Source organism: Glandiceps talaboti, chromosome 1 (genome assembly GCF_964340395.1).
Source record: "Glandiceps talaboti chromosome 1, keGlaTala1.1, whole genome shotgun sequence".
In the NCBI taxonomy this organism is placed as follows: Eukaryota; Metazoa; Hemichordata; class Enteropneusta; family Spengelidae; genus Glandiceps; species Glandiceps talaboti.
The window spans coordinates 8,101,102-8,118,186 of NC_135549.1; the positions used below are offsets into that span (position 1 = coordinate 8,101,102).

The 17,085-nt window shown below is 36.9% G+C and overlaps 2 protein-coding genes across 2 annotated transcripts; both read right to left on the reverse strand.

The window, feature by feature from the left end:
• Positions 1-800: 800 nt before the first annotated feature.
• On the reverse strand, positions 801-8,654 carry LOC144440148 (calcium-activated chloride channel regulator 1-like). The gene is made up of 8 exons (XM_078129461.1): positions 8,520-8,654; positions 7,471-7,707; positions 6,382-6,681; positions 4,317-4,547; positions 3,599-3,872; positions 2,766-2,936; positions 1,724-1,963; positions 801-1,414 (listed from the first exon to the last, which is right to left on the reverse strand). The coding sequence occupies exons 1-8, from the start codon at positions 8,652-8,654 to the stop codon at positions 801-803; spliced, it is 2,202 nt and encodes a 733-aa protein (XP_077985587.1).
• A 635-nt stretch (positions 8,655-9,289) lies between these two features.
• LOC144440228 (calcium-activated chloride channel regulator family member 3-like) lies at positions 9,290-14,410 on the reverse strand. Its single transcript, XM_078129585.1, has 5 exons — positions 14,405-14,410; positions 14,080-14,208; positions 9,773-10,061; positions 9,357-9,458; positions 9,290-9,306 (listed from the first exon to the last, which is right to left on the reverse strand). Exons 1-5 carry the CDS (start codon positions 14,408-14,410, stop codon positions 9,290-9,292), a joined length of 543 nt encoding a protein of 180 aa, XP_077985711.1.
• Between the last annotated feature and the right edge of the window lie 2,675 nt (positions 14,411-17,085).

The window sequence follows — 17,085 nt, forward strand, 5'->3', positions numbered from 1 at the left end:
ATGTTTGTGTATTGTACTTTACAGTAGTTTTAACAATTGGTGAACTAAGACAGTAATGTTTGTGTATTGTACTTTACAGTCGTTTTAACAATTGGTGAACTAAGACAGTAATGTTTGTGTATTGTACTTTACAGTCGTTTTAACGATTGGTGAACTAAGACAGTAATGTTTGTGTATTGTACTTTACAGTAGTTTTAACAATTGGTGAACTAAGACAGTAATGTTTGTGTATTGTACTTTACAGTCGTTTTAACGATTGGTGAACTAAGACAGTAATGTTTGTGTATTGTACTTTACAGTAGTTTTAACAATTGGTGAACCAAGACAGTAATGTTTGTGTATTGTACTTTACAGTAGTTTTAACAATTGTGAACTAAGACTGTAATGTTTGTGTATTGTACTTTACAGTCGTTTTAACAATTGGTGAACTAAGACAGTAATGTTTGTGTATTGTACTTTACAGTAGTTTTAACAATTGGTGAACCAAGACAGTAATGTTTGTGTATTGTACTTTACAGTTGTTTTAACAATTGGTGAACCAAGACAGTAATGTTTGTGTATTGTACTTTACAGTAGTTTTAACAATTTGTGAACCAAGACAGTAATGTTTGTGTATTGTACTTTACAGTAGTTTTAACAATTGGTGAGTTAAGACAGTAATGTTTGTGTATTGTACTTTACAGTAGTTTTAACAATTGGTGAACAAAGACAGTAATGTTTGTGTATTGGAGTTTTTTCATATAGTGTACTTCTCTCAGATTTTTAGAAACTATTTTATACTGTAATCGTCACCAGTAAAATCAGGGAATATTATCTTTTTGTTGCATTGCCTCTGCATTGCCTCGTCTACAGAAAGTATAGAATAGTACCGCGGTAATCATTAATACAGCCATCGCTACTGCTGATACTATGGCGTATACGTTTGACCGAACATCTTGAGATTTGGGAGAACGATCACCATCGTGTGATTTGATTGCCATAGTAACTGTCGTAGATGAAGCATCGGAGAAGCTGACGCTGACGATTGAGTCACTACCCTGCGGTTCGGTTGATCGATCAGCATCGTGAGATTCGGTGGTCACAGTAGTAGTCGACGTGTAAGTAGTGTCAGAGGTGCTGGTGGTACTGGTGACGGTGGTGGGAGGTGTCGTGGCGGGAAAAGAGAACAGAGTGAAAACAACATTCGATAATTTGCCTTTCAAACCAGATTCATCAACAGCTCCAATTCTGAATGCATATGTCATATTTTGTGAAGTTGAGTTGACTAAAACTGCAATTACTTCACGAGAACCAGAAATCTGAGGGGTAGTCAAACTGCCAAGTAGTAAATCGTCATCTGTTATCTTGTATGTATTGTAGAAGTCATCATATAGATCCCTTATACCATTAGACATCCGCAGGTCATACTCTGCAACTGAAAACGAAAGAAATTTAGGTAAGAATAGTAACTCTCTGTTGTCACAAGTAAGAAATAGATCATGTAAATGTTGCCAAAGAACTGCTACAGACATCTAATTATCATCACAGTAAAGAAACTGAACTATCTCGGTATTGTGGGCATTTTACCTGGACATATATTCCATATATTTAAGGGCATACTGAACATTTTTTAGCGGGAGTTATAACAGTACTTTCATAGTTTCGTATACTTTAAAGATCATGATTCTAGTTTTAAATTTTCAGTAAATTGACTTTTTTCGGTTGAAACATTGAAACCTTTTACCTATTCCACGGTCATAATCATCTCCAACAGCCGTCCATGTCAGCACTATGGTACTATTCTCATGGAAAGTTTCCACAACTCTCAAGTCTTGTACACGGGAAGGAGGAAAGACATCAATAGGTTGGCTATCATTTTCAACTTGAAGTTTGGGTCCACCATGAACATCAAACGCACCACCAGAGATTGCTCGATTAAACGGTTCTGCTGGAACTGTTGTCACATTCTCAATGTTTTCACTCACTGTAATTATAAAGTTTTGTGTGAATATTTTTGACTCCAAGGACACTATCATTACAAAGATCATTTGTAAATTAGTGTCTCGAACGCAGATTCTATTAAAATCCAAGACATTACAATTAAGATAGTTGGTGAGGTCAAATGGTGCTTTGGAGCCTTACTTTGTAATACTTTGAATAGACAAGTATCATACGCTATATAAATAACGCAAGTGCGCATGCTCAATCTCATACGTACGTCAGCATGGATATCACTGCAAAATGTTTAATTGAATTTCAGATGCAGTGCTAACAGTGTTGATCAAATGTTACAAGGTAGAACGACATGCTCCTTTCAATCATGGCCTTTGAATCCTACATTAGTTTAGCAAAATGTCTATAAAAGAATGTTTTACATGGTAGGATATTATTTTGTGAACTGGGCAAAGTTACATGCACATTCATGAATTGGGGAGTTTATATATATATATATATATATATATATATATATATATATATATATATATATATATATATATATATATATATATATATATATATATATATATATATATATATATAGTTCAAAACTATTGCGCTCTGCCACTGCGGTATAGAGCACTGTCTTAGCAGATTGATACTCACCGAGTTATATATACAAACACACACACACGTATGTAACTTTCAAAGCTGAACATGTTTAGAGAAAAATAATTTATTGATAGTACTAAAACAGTTGAATGCACAGCTAACCAACAGATTTGGTGTCACTGTATCTTTCACAGTGATTCCTACTTATTTTCCTACTCTTTGTTTTACCAGCTTACCTTCGTTTATCAGGAGTGCTCTGCTGACTGACTCGTCGTATGAGATAATTCTAGCAGTGTTATCGTCATTACTGACCTTGATTTTAACACCATATCTACATGTACCAGAACATGGTGAAAAATCAAGGAAGAAGGACGAGTATATACCATCTCCTTTCAATAAGTCTGCACCTGAAGAAGGATGCATTGATGTTATTAAAGTCTATAATGTTACCATGTAGAATAAATACAACATTTATGAACGTTAGCATTTCCATTACCAAAATTTACAAATTTGAGTAACCATACATAGAATATCCTCAAATTGGTAAAAATCATTATTTACGCAAATGACTCATTAAAATAAAAGAAAACATATACCGGCTGCATAGAACACATATTATTCTTTTTATCCATGTATAAACCAAATTATATTGAAATTGCATAATTACAGAAAATCATCAATTATGCAAATGATGTTTACCAACATCTAATAAGTTTTTACCATTGTCATAAGAGAGATGTCATTACAATTGATGTAGTTAAAAAGATTATGTTTACAGACAAACACACACATATTTGTACATGTACATTTGTACGTACTACGTTTATAAATATGCACACACAAAGCTATAACAGAACCTTCCTGTACGTCGTTACGTCAGGCAGCTGAAACTGAATCACAATTTGTAGTCACAACCACAATGTTAGCCACCAACACAAAACAACACAACTCTTACACTCAGTAAAATACGTAAATTGTTGGTCTGGTTTTATTCAAAGTAAGTAACATTTGTAACGCTCATGCTGTTCCTCCTTCACGTTGACATCGAGTGTACGTATGAATGACTTACCAGCTCCGTTGTCTGATAACGTTATCGACACTGTGCCACCAGTTGGTCTATCAAGTATAGCCGTTACGTCAGCATCAAGAACCGGTAAGAGACCTTTCTTCACATCGGCCATAACTGATACTTTTGGGTCTTCTGTATAGTTGACTAGAGATAAACTTAGATAACCCTCTACCGAAATAGGATCAGTACCATAGCTTCGTACACGTGACTGGGCTAACAATATGACGGTTTGGGTTGTTGCACTGCCTTGTATAACGTACTGCCATTTCCCAATCTAAAATAGAAAATGTACATGTAACATGGGAGGGGGGGGGGGGTAATTCTAAATTCATACACTACATTTCACAATTCGTAAATCTATATTCATTATCATTACCACAGTTTTCGCTAGTAGTAAGAGTACTCTTCCTAATACGCCTGCTGTACATACCTCTTTGTTGAAACCTAGTACTAGCAGTGAATGCATCATTGATGGCTGCATGGATTGTACCGACCGCCATTGAAAAGAAGTTCAAAGTAAAAGGTATATAACTATACTGATATGTTGAAAGTGGTGGACCAAGGCTTGCGACTTCTTTCTAATGCTATAACCATATAGTGTCATTCAAACGGGTAATAATTCACATTGAGAAATCTAACTTAAAAGCTTATTATAAGTTCGCATGAATTATAATGACACATAAACAAACAAGAAACAGGAGAAAACCGTAAATGTTACCTCAGCTATATCTGCTATTTTTATAACAACTTTCCTTGTCACATAATCTCTACTATATCCAGCATAGTTGTGGTCGATGGTGTTACCGCTCGGGGAATATACTGTGACATCAAGCAGTGTGGATGAAAATATGAATGTGAATGTCGTATTCTTTCCGATAGATGGATCAACAAATACAACGCCTGTATATTCCGACCCATCAGGCGACATGGTCATAATATTGCTTTCAATCTGTGAGAGGAGAAAGGTCGCAATAAATATCTGTCCATTTCTTATTTATTATAGAAAAGGTGTTTATTTTGGTGGTGAATGCATCAACGTCATATTTTGTTTCATGTTTATAGCATGACATAACAAGTAAGTAGGTGGAGGAATAAATGAACGAATGCATGAATGAATGAATGAATGAATGAATGAATGAAAGAATGAATGAATACAATGAATGAATAAATGAATGAATGAATAAGTAAATAAATAAATAAATAAATAAATAAATAAATAAATAAATAAATAAGAATGAATTATTTGGTAAGTGGGTGAATGAATGTGTGGCTATGCAAGAGCACAGGCAGAAAAATAGACGAACATGGCAATGTAAAACAATTATAATAATCATCTATATGTAGGAATATTTACAATATTATACAGTATATCTAGTTTGTATCTGCAACTGTACGTACTGGGTAATGCGAAATATTAGCTTATTACTTCCTTGAAGAATACCTTAACATCAAACGTACTTTCAAATCACTTTTTGGCGTTAGGGAACGAACAGAATTTACGACGGTTGCAGCACAACCAATTTATGTTTTGTTTTAGTTCATGCCCTGCAAAGTTTTCTTTTCTGTCTTGAGTTGGTCAGCAAATATTTTTTCCTGTTTTTGGCCGGCGACAACTTTTTTCTTCTCGAAAATCCTCCAGCCCCACAGAAATCAAATGGTGTACCACTTAGAGATTTTTCTTTACAAATAGGAGCTCAGACCACAGAACTCAGAACTCAGAGGAACTTATGAGATTTAATTTGAGAGCTCGGAAACATACAAACAATAATCGTCAAAGGTCAAATAAATAACGTCGAGCGATAGTAAATATCTTCAATTTTTCAATGTATCATTGTCATCTGTTTAAAATGGCCACAGCTGGGTTAACTTATCGCTAAATATTGCCATCTGTGGCCATTTTAAATAGATGACAATGATACATTGAATTGAAGATATTTACTATCGCCAGACGTTATTTATTTGACCGTTGACGTTGATTTTTTGTATATTTCCGAGCTCTCAAATTAAATCTCATAAGTTCCTCTGAGTTCTGTGTCGTTCCTTCTCGTTCTTACGCACTGTACATGTACTTGCTAGGCGAGCCTTCGGGTCGCCCTCTAGTGGTGAAATTAGCAACAACGCGGGCTCCTCATCGTCGCAAACTTGAACCACGGCCTCTTTTACAGCACCGTCCAAAACGTGCCGTCCGAACGTTATTTCGAAGTTCGCGGAAGAAATAACAGCTCTGGTTTGCGAGAATGGAGCTCCTGTGCCCTAGCCTAAGTAAAGAAAAATGTCTCAGATCGCAATGGATCAGGATGATGCGACATGAAGCAAGTTGGATACGAAAAAGATTTTCGAGGGTAGATGATTAAGAATGCTAAGAACTTATTGGGTACTCGGTAAACGGCCGCGCTGAGTCCTGAGGTTTCATTTGGTTCAAAATCACAAGCAAAATATTTCGTGACCCCCTTTCCGACCATGAGAATTTTCATGGCCCCTTCGTATCCCCAATTTATTTCGTGGCCCCCTTTTCTCCTCAGCCCCCCGTAAATTGGGCTTGTTCCTTATTTACAACCCTTATCCTACAGTTTATGTACACATGTGATAAACATTGTGAATATACATACACTTTGTGTTGTTTAGGTGTTTTACTATTTATCTATTTATTTATTTATTTTTTGGTAGAGTCAAATACTAGTATTACTCGGTATAGGATCTTTCAAAATACAAACAAACAAACAAACAAACAAACAAACAAACAAACAAACAAACAAACAAACAAACAAACAGACATTTCATACCATGACAGATATGGCTTCGTAGTTATCCATTGGAGTGCTGGTTATAGATGACGCAAGGGAGTCCATCAGAGAGATGGAGTACTCCTCTTCCGGTGAATAATAGTAATGACCTCCACTGTCTTCTGACAATTCCCTTAGTTGTTCTGCTGCTGATTGAGTGTAAGCGAGGGTGTCTATTCTTATCCCAGCATCGTGAACGTCACCAATGACGTCAGATATATATGGTGGTGATGTTTCACCACCATCAGTTATCAGGAGGATAGATGCCCCACCAGTTGGTATTTCACTGTCTTGTAACAACTACAGATTACAGTTAAAAGAAGAAGAGAGAAAACAATTGAAAGACACTTAGCATGCCTGTTATGATGTGGAGTTCAACTCTGTCTCCACGTACAGTAACAACTATTTATTACCAGTCCCTTACTTTGTCACTCCGATTTGCATATTTTTGAATACGTTATTCGTGTATTTTATGACCGTTCTGTCCCTCACCTGTTGGTCTAGCCCACGGCGATATTGGTGTATTTGGTCCATTCCTTCCAAGGTCGGTAACTCATCTCAGCGTCAACCCAATCTCGACCCTGAGACTCGCTCAGATCACAATGCTTCAATATTACATGCTGTACTTGATATACCTTGAAACAGCTCAATTTGTGCATTTTGCAATAACGAATGAAGACCTAACTCTGCTATTATACTAGTATTTGATATGAACACATTCAAACCTGTTCTGACAGAAATCAGCCACAAGTCAACACTTTGTAGCATATGTGATACCTTAAGTACGGCTTGATGTAGCCATTTTTCAGCTAATGTTAATTATTAATATAGAACCATCACCATATGGGTCCAACAACATGTCGAATTGAGTTTATGGTGTTGCAGTAAATTTCTATAATTATAAATTACACTTATATCACTGTAACAACACTTGTCGCCATTCGGCCAAAATGGGTCATGACGTCATCACGTACATGTACAATAACAAACTCACCATCTCAGAATATTCACACCGAGAAAAGTTTCGTTAATATAATTGTAATTATCATTAAAAATAATAAAATTCAAAGTTAATTTAGTTGACTCTACCTCCAACGCTTTGAGCAGCCCAGCACCTATACTTGTAGCAGAATCTGTGGTAGTGGGCACGCGCTCAGACAACCAGCGTCGATCAATGGCGTTTGTTATCTGTGTCATCTCAGCTAATATTCTCGTTTCCTCGTCATTGTTTCCAGAAAATTTTACGATTCCAACCATGCTCCCATCATCTACAAATTCTTCAATAAACTGAGTCGCATAGAGGTGTAGCAGCTTTATCCTGGAACCCTGGCATATACAATACGATACAATTTGTCACGTTCTCGTCAAATGAAAAAACAACAACCCCACATACATATACATTTCTTGCAATGTTGTATATATGTTTTCATTTCTTTATCAACTTTTTCCTGGAAGGTCGTACATCACACCTATAAAACCCATTACGTGCAATTAACCCTACAGGTAGCAAAGGAAGAAAACACGATACCACCTATAGCTACAAACCAGTCATGTCAGATTCTGAGGAACTGTCACTCGATTTGGAAAATAACTGGTAACATAACAAGCAAACTTGCCGGGACTTGCACTTCCAAATTGTATCAATGCTCTACTGCTTAAGTTTGTGATCAGATTATGGCAGAAAGAAGATCTTCAACTATTTTACTGTTAGTAAGAATCATACATACTATACTATAGTTTACATCTGCTGTAAATGTACACTATATACCTTTTCTACCAATGTCTTATCTGCAAATATTCCTGCTCATTAAGAAGTTTGTTTTATTGTATGAAACTAATTACAAATGTACCTAGCGTTATCTTTGTGATATATTTCGATGCGACGAGTTGCAGACAATGACTCATGGATATAGATAAGACGAACTGCATAGGGTGTTTAAAGTATAATTTTGACGAGAAATGACTATACTCTCATATTATTAACGTCCACGTTGGTCTTTGGACACTTTGAAATAAAATATTTACCTGCATGCTTCCCGAAGTATCAAGAACCAACGTAGGTTTCGAAAAGATTTCATACACATATTGCCGAACATTACTATATAATGTAGGTACAATAGCGGCAGTGAGTTACTCACCGACATACTACCTGAAGTATCAAGAACCAACACTACTCTTCGTGTACCAGTTCTCACAATCCTGAATGTAGGTGTTGTGTCTTGGATGGATCTTGGTGGATTGTTGCCGTCTTTGAAATCTTCATGTTGACCCATGACCTCCCATGCACTCTGACCACCACACAACCTATTTTGTCTATTTGGAGCCACTATATTATGATATCTGGTAGAATCACTCGAATCATTATTACAAAAACCGTCAACCTGTACAAAGAAATTTGCGTTTCAAAATTGGATGTTGCAACAAAATGCTATAAGAATGGTAATAATAAAAATATATTTATTGAAGGTAGTTTAAATATAAGTGCTACAGTACTAACGTAAATTAATATAAACACTTCTTTCCATTGAGGCCCTCAATCATCACAACATTAGCAATCACGCAAAATTATACAAGTAGGTAAAAGAGAACTAAATACAGTAAGCGAAAAGGTCACAAGACGAGTTACAAAATGGACGTAAAGTCACTAATGACAAGTGTTATTTATGAAGGTATGGAAAATTGTGCTGAACAGTTATATCACATGCACAGAACACATTCTAAAAAAATATAAGCGTATCATCCAAATACGGTGTCTACTTGAATGTCGAAATAATCATACTCTTTTCACAAAATTGAATTATTTATTCATTATATGATGTGGATACTAACCGTCGGAATAAATTGTGCATACATGAAGGAAGCCTTGATTGCTGTCACACCATTCACACTTGCCGAATCATCGACGCCATCACAAGGATCGGAACCCTGAAAGTTTACTGGATCAATATCAGCAGGACATGACGTGGTATGAAAACCTTGCTCATCATTGTATATGGTATCGTCTTCTGTATCACTCGTTGCATATTCGTCAAACAAACCCCATCGAAGGTGTCCCCATTCATGCACAATGACCTTGTCTGTTCATAATAAAAAACAATGATCGTTTAATGGCATGCCTCTGAGAACAAAAGAGTGAGCACTGAGAAACAACGACAGACATACCAAACATTTGTTTATTGCCTAGACAAGCAGAAATATTCCTTACGTCTCTGTTTGTTTGTCTGTCTGTCTGTCTGTCTGTCTGTCTGTCTGTCTGTCTGTCTGTCTGTCTGTCTGTCTGTCTGTCTGTCTGTCTGTCTGTCTGTCTGTCTGTCAATTCTAAACATACAATACCGATAAACCATGTGGGCGAATGATTACGCTGTAAGCCATAGTTGGCATGCTAACATACCGAGAGGTCCTTGTTTACACGGTGTATTGGGATTGGTCAGAAATGCTAGTGGTAAATGCATATACAATCCTGGTCGTCCACATTCTTGGAAGTGTTTCACCGATGGTCTACTCGCACTGAAACCTTTATTGGTGATGATGATATTTGCGGTTTCAAAACTTTCAAATGTCGCCACTTCGTACTCTGGTCTGTTATTCCAACTGGATGGTACCAGTATAGTAATGTGACGAAAATAGGCACGGTTATCAGTAGCTGTATGTAGAATTGATGAAGCATTGGTGAAAATACTCTGAAAAGGAAATAAAACCATTTGTAAAAGCTATTCATGAGTAAGGTAGTCATTCACATGCTTTTCATCGTGAATTATCAATGCTTTATTTCGTTTATCTCTACTATAATATACTCTAAACTGTGAAGCACTGAAATCTATCTCACATGTTTCAGCATGCAGTGCAAAGTAAACAAGTTTTCTTTCAAGAATCATGGAGTGTATTTAAGATTTGGAGTTATACAATAAACCTTTATTTTTAACTACAAATATGTTCGGTGAAATTTGCATATGTCGTAAAAACAAAGTGGCCCGTTATGAATGAAATTGAATGTTAATGTTAGAGAAATGATGTATTACAGACGATGTAAGAAAGCACGGACTGAGGGTGTCCAGAGTATATCGTAATAGCCCCTCCTTCGCGGGCTAAACAAATTGGTCAATCAAATACGTCCTTCTTAGAAGGATAGTCACACATCTTGAAAAGCGGAAGCCCAAGTAACGAATCGCCGCATCAGGGAATGCGTTAACAACTGTAACAAATGAAATTATCCTCGATAGTTGGCGCCCTCATCAATATCCGTATGAAGGTAGACAAAGACGTGCACAGCATCATGCATGCAACCATATGCTTTATATATACTCAGACCACAGAAGTGGTCTGAGTGTATACAAACAGACAACTGGTTCGTTGATTTAATACAGTAAGACTTTTTCCTGGAGAGAAAAGATAGGGTTGCAAAATGAACAAAGAAATTATCGAATTTTTTTACTCTTACTCGAGAAAGTTAATTAGAAATGACGGTACTCATTACAATACGACGTTTTTCGATGTAATACATATGTTTGTGTGCTGGTGACAAATACACAATTGTTTCAACCTATCATTCATGGCTGAATAGATTTATGCCTTCGATAGGCCTTTATCAATCTTGCGACTGTCAAACTATACTTTTTGTCGCCCTTGCAGCCTGACCCAATACAATACAATATAAATCGGTTACACCCGTCCATGACACAATGAAGGTAATGACTTCTATTGTGCACTATTTTTTTCATGGTTTTTTCCGGGTGCTGGACAACATATATAGTTGTACATACAAATACGTACTGTCAGGTACCTGGAAGAAAGACCTCGCCAATAGCGCAGAACAACTTTGTTGTGATATACTCTTCCATTTAGCGCGTTATTTTTTGCGCTTTCGTCGTCTTAGACTGCTTACAGTATTGCCATGGTAACCGAGATGCCAATGCTAGAGTTACAGTGTCATTAGAAAACAACGGCTATGAAGTTATTGCAGTACACCGTGATGTACCATGGCCAGTTATGAATGAAATTGAATGTTAATGTTAGAGAAAAGATGCATTACAGACGATGCAAAGAGGCACGGTCTGAGAAAGCCCATCGTAACAGCCCCTCCTTCGGGGACTAAACATATTGATCAATCAAATAGATCATTCTTAGAAGGATAGTCTCACATCGGAGGACCAAGTAACGAATCGCCGCCCCAGGGAATGCGTTTTCAACTGTTACAAATTAAATTATCCTCGATAGTTGGCGCCCTCATCAATATCCGTATGAAGGTAGACAAAGACGTGCACAGCATGCAACTATATGCTTTATATATATATAGACAACTGGTTCGATGATTTATTAAAGTAAGACTTTTTCCTGGGGTGGAAGGGTTGCAAAATGGACAAAGAAATTATCGAACTTTTAAAATCTTACTCGAGAAAGTTCTGTAGTAATGACCGTACTCATTACAATCCGGTGTAATACTATAAATCTGTTTGTTTGTTTGTTTGTTTGTGTGCTGGTGACAAATACACTATTGTTTCAACCTATCATTCATGGCTGAATAGACTGATGCCTACTATTAGGCCTTTATCAATCTTGCGACTGTCAAACTGTACTTCTTGTCGCCCATGCAGCCTGACCCAGTGAATGGCCACCGTGACCCTTTGTCTTTCATGTCATGTATGTAACACTAGAATGCACGGTTTCATATATATATAATATATATATCGAATTTAACTGTGTAACTGTGTTTCCTGGCAGATTCATTGCATCAGTCCGTGACAGTTATTAGTGTCACCTTTTGGATAGACCCGCACGGGTTAGAGGGGGAGATAAACCCTGTTTACGTGACTTGGTATTTACAAATGAGAAAGACATTATACACACTGTCAACTATTGATCACCCTTGGGTAAGAGCGACTATGCTGTGGTCATGTTAGAGGTCATCTGTGGCGCTAAGTAGAAAGAAATACCTAAAGCACGATATAACTATGACAAGGGAACTATCCAAAGATGAACGAGTATATGGAAATGAAGTGGGAGGAAATATCTGATGATGGTGTCTAGATGATTTAAAGAACATGTTAACAATGGAACATCACTTTGTCTGTATACCGTGAGAGGCAGAAGAAAAATGCGCTCCAAAAAAAGAGTGTTAGAAAAGGTCAAAATAAGTCACATTCTTTGCCAGTGAACCGTAACACCTTGTCTAAAATTAACCGACCTACCCCTCCTTGAGTACGCAAATCGGGTGTAGACTCCACATCTCACTAAACATATCTCGGCTATTGAACATGTTCAGCGACGTGATACAAAGCTTATTCCAAACTACAAGGATTTGTCATATGAGTAGCGGTTGAGACCTAGATACCAACCTTATATTAGGTTATCGTCGCCTTATAGCAGAGATATGTTCGAGTTATTTAAAATTGCAACCAAGAAATATAACCCAAGTGTGTCAGATTTTATCATGTTTAGTGTTGGTGCAACTAGCGGGTAGAAGTATACACTTTTGAAGGGACACACTAGGTTGGACGTATCCTCTTTTGTGGATGTCAGTGTTAATACTTGGAGCAATCTGTCACAGTCTGTGGTTTCACCATCAAACGTTGTCTTTTGAGCGACGACTTAATAAACGCGGGGAGAAATTACTGTACAAATTTAATATTGAATCCCAACCAACCACTTCAGAAATCGACACACACTCGACGCATTACATGGACCACAGCCTAGTGTGAGAATTTAGATATATATGCATATACCTTAGTTACATTTCTAACTGTTATACATATCAATATTAATCACAAGGAAATGTGACTTGAAGCTTGGAATCAGAGTCCATCCATCATAATACGTTGAAGAAGCATCTTCTGGTACAACCAATTGAGACAACGAAGTCACCGATCGACAAATCAAATATCACACTCCATTTACAGTTTGTAGATGAACATTTATTTGCCAAAGGCTGTTCTTTTCGCAACGGATATATTCTTGTTTATTCACAATTTGCAGCCAATCTCGGTTTTTACATGGTTAGTAAATAAAGTCTTACTAAAGTGAAATGGCCATCATAGAATTGCAACATACAACATACATGTAATTAACATGTAATTACAAAATAATTTGGCAAGTGCAGTTTGTGCAAAGGTTTTGCTAGAAATTGGTTTCGAATTTTAGACAAAAGCAATGTTCAAGTGACTGTGTTAAGAAGGGAAAGTGGAATGCTGCCAAGATATAGATAAGTCGTGTAACACTTTGGTGCATTTGGTACCTGGTTTTTGTACATCCCTTATATAATGATCAAAACATAACTTTGCTTGTAGTTTAAAAGTCCACTGGTGATCTCTAGTCGAGGAATTCGGAATCTGCGCATTGTAACGTTTTTTTGTCAGGAAGTGGTCGGAATTTTTCACGGACGGTGGGGACATGAATTGACACATGTAGGCACAGTCGCTTGATCACATAGATTCTCTGCTGCAGCAGATTGCAACGGCGAGGTTTACATTTTGGGCTAAGGGACATCATTCCCTTCAGAAAATGTGCAGTGTTCATGATACGCTTGGTAGAATTGTTTGTTTGTTTATTAGTTACAATCAGTTTGCCTGTTGGAAGCATCTGTTTTCAAGTTTTAATTAAGGGGCGCATAAATGTACAGTGTGCAATGCAAGAAAATCGCTATTTAACCGACCAGTTTCACAATTTCAGTGGGAGTGTTTTGAAGAAATATATGTTTTAACCTACCTTTATTTTATCCAGTAGGGTTGGGGTTTCTTTGACATCACGGTGTACTGCAATAACTATACCTTCATAGCCGTTGTTTTCTAATCTCACTTTAACTCTAGCATTGGCGTCTCGGTTACCATGGCAATACTGTAAGCAACCCAAGACGACGAAAGCGCAAAAAATAACGCGCTCCATGGAAGAGTTTATCACAACAGTTTTTCTGCGCTATTGGCGAGGTATTTCCTCCAGGTATCTGACAGTACGTATTTGTATGTACAACTATATATGTTGTCCAGCACCCGGAAAAACCACGAGAAAAATAGTGCACAATAGAAGTCATTACCTTCATTGTGTCATGGACGGGTGTAACCACTTTGTATTGTATAAGTGATTTCCTGTTGCTGTTGTTCCTGCTGTTCAGTGTATCAACAGGAGAACTTACATGGATATTGTCTTTTTATTTAATTCTTGTGACGTTTTGAAGACGTAGCTGGTTAAGGCCGTGAAAAATTTTAGCTTCCAGGGCCCCGAAGGATTTTCGGGGGTGTGATGGGAGAGGAGGGTGGTGATGGTGGTGGTGGTGGTGGTGGTGGGAATCAAATTGGGTGTGTCCAATTAAGTCGCAACTTCTTTACAAAATCTGACCTCAAGTACGTATAGCTGAAGATTCACCGTCTCTGTCATCATATGATTAACCGTCATTAGCTGAATTGCTACCTGTCACTGTCATTGTAACGGTCACTCATTCAAATGAAATTTTTCCTGAATTTGCCAGTGAAGTTTTTTTTTTAAATCCAGTGTTCAATTTGTTTATCATAATTTTATCGTTTCATTTTAATTAATTTTATAGCAGTGAAAATAAAATAAGACAGCACATTCCGTAGCTGTAGGATTTGTGACTTCATTGAGCTGCTGTCTTGAACGACATTATACACCCCCTACAACTCATATGGTACTATACAAAATTTTGCCGGTAGCTATATTGTTCCACAGTTTGGTCATTCGTTCAAACTTATTGTATTTATCACCTACCATGTGACGTAAATGAGAACCAGCCACCCGGCCACACAATCAACCAACTAACCAACCAACCAACCAACCAACCAACCAACCAACCAGACCACTAAACTATCCTCCATCTGTCCATCATAAACACTTTCTTACAGAGTTCGAAAATTGCTCAACATCCAAAGTTATTGTGAACAGACAATTATTAGACATTAACAGCTTTTCCAGATTTTGATAGGTGTAATGCCATATGGACTTAGGCACAGGGTGAACAAGGACACGGGATCGTTTTAGTTTTTTTTTTTAAATTTTAACTCGGAACAAGGGCACAACCATACGTAATTTCCGGAGAAAGTCACTGGTAGGCCATATGGTCTGAATGTGGAGCGATGATGGTCGAATGGTTAGAATGGCCGGCTTGAAATGGCAGGTTTGAGCCCAAATCACGGCCGCTTGTTTTTGAATGGCTAACAAAAGTCCTTGGGGGAGATTTGAACCACGATTCTGCCTCAGTCAACCCAGTTGTATAATTGGGAACCTGGTAGGATAAAGGACGCAATGTGAATGCTTTAATCCCATGCACTTACATAGACAGGCTGCAATGAATTGTATGTTCCACAGGGAGCGTTAGGAAGTATAATAAAGGGCCGATGTGTTGCTATAACTCTGCGCCAGGTGTAATAATTGTAAAGTACAGAGACTGGCAAAACAAACATTATTATTTATTTATTAATATCTGGATAAGCATGGTATAGTAGAAGTGATCATTATGCATGCACATATCACAATAAATAGTGATATACCAGCATGCACATGGTTAGAAACGTTGTCAAAATACTGAAACACTGCCTATATTCAAAGAGTGACATTAACATTCTTATATTGTTTTTAAATTTAAAAATGAAATGAAAACAAATCACTACAATCACACACATTGGTTATACATGTATTATTATTCATAAGACGTCATTACACATACAATATTCCTTATCACTTATATAGAGTTAGTGATAAAATAGTGGTTGATTATATAACATTAATTTTCAATCTTTGCGGCATTTCAAATAACAGTGAAGCAACTTATACATTATAGAATTTGATCCAACAATGTCTGCAACTACTTATATCTATCATCAAAACAGTTGGGTATGTACATGGTATATAATACAACAATCGCCCGTTTCCTTATTTTCTTTACTTTCTACCTTATTTTACCCATTTTCACAATACAAAATTTAGGCTCGGGTACACATATTAGGAAAATTAAGTGCTAATAAGCTGAAGTCATGACACCATAATAAGTAAACATTTCAATCTTAATTTCATCTGGATACTAATACATGTACTTATGGGACTTATGTAACTTTTGTTAACAGAATACAGCGATTTATTCACTTAGTACTGTAATGTGAGTGCATCACTATTACTCCACAAAAAGTGGTTGTTTTAAAGAATAAAAACATTGCCCTTAGATATGCTTTACATCACAATATGAAAATCTTTGCTGTTAGTGTGAGAGATGAAAATTTATGAGGAATGCCATATTAGATTGGGGACAGAATTTACGTGGGGGGGGGGGGGTCTGGTGAGATATCGGAACATCCCTCCCACCTAGCTATCATGGGGATGCTGTCTATATTGTTTTATTATGCCGAAAATCAAGAATGAAAAAGAGAAAACACGACTGCGGGCAAGTATTTCCAAGTACAAGTTACAGTTACAGTTTTTAGCTAAGTACAGAAATCTCTCAAACATTTTGACTAAAATATTTTTTCCCAGTCCCCCCCCCCCTCCGCCGTAAATATTTCCCACCTGTCTGATTTTCGGTAATTAGGATATTTCTTAAAAACATAACTTCAAATTTCGCTTAACTTGGTACATCCATCAACCATAACAAACCATACGTGTTTGATGTAGTTGTTTATGTAGTTTTTAATTGTGATATATCATTTGATAATTAATAAGGCAATATCTTTTGAATACAAGCTTTAAATTTCGGCTAATTTAGTACATGTA

What these genes read in the sequence shown, in the direction of transcription:
- LOC144440148 (XM_078129461.1), bottom strand. Translation starts at nt 8,654, where the DNA reads ATGGGTCAACATGAAGATTTCAAAGACGGCAACAATCCACCAAGATCC. An exon ending in ACGAAGCCATATCTGTCATG is followed by an intron (nt 4,548 to 6,381) that starts GTATGAAATGTC and finishes CTCCTCTCACAG; the next exon opens with ATTGAAAGCAATATTATGAC. An exon ending in AGCACTCCTGATAAACGAAG is followed by an intron (nt 1,964 to 2,765) that starts GTAAGCTGGTAA and finishes TTATAATTACAG; the next exon opens with TGAGTGAAAACATTGAGAAT.
- LOC144440228 (XM_078129585.1), bottom strand. An exon ending in CCCTACTGGATAAAATAAAG is followed by an intron (nt 10,062 to 14,079) that starts GTAGGTTAAAAC and finishes TTTCCTTTTCAG; the next exon opens with AGTATTTTCACCAATGCTTC. An exon ending in GTGTAAACAAGGACCTCTCG is followed by an intron (nt 9,459 to 9,772) that starts GTATGTTAGCAT and finishes TATTATGAACAG; the next exon opens with ACAAGGTCATTGTGCATGAA.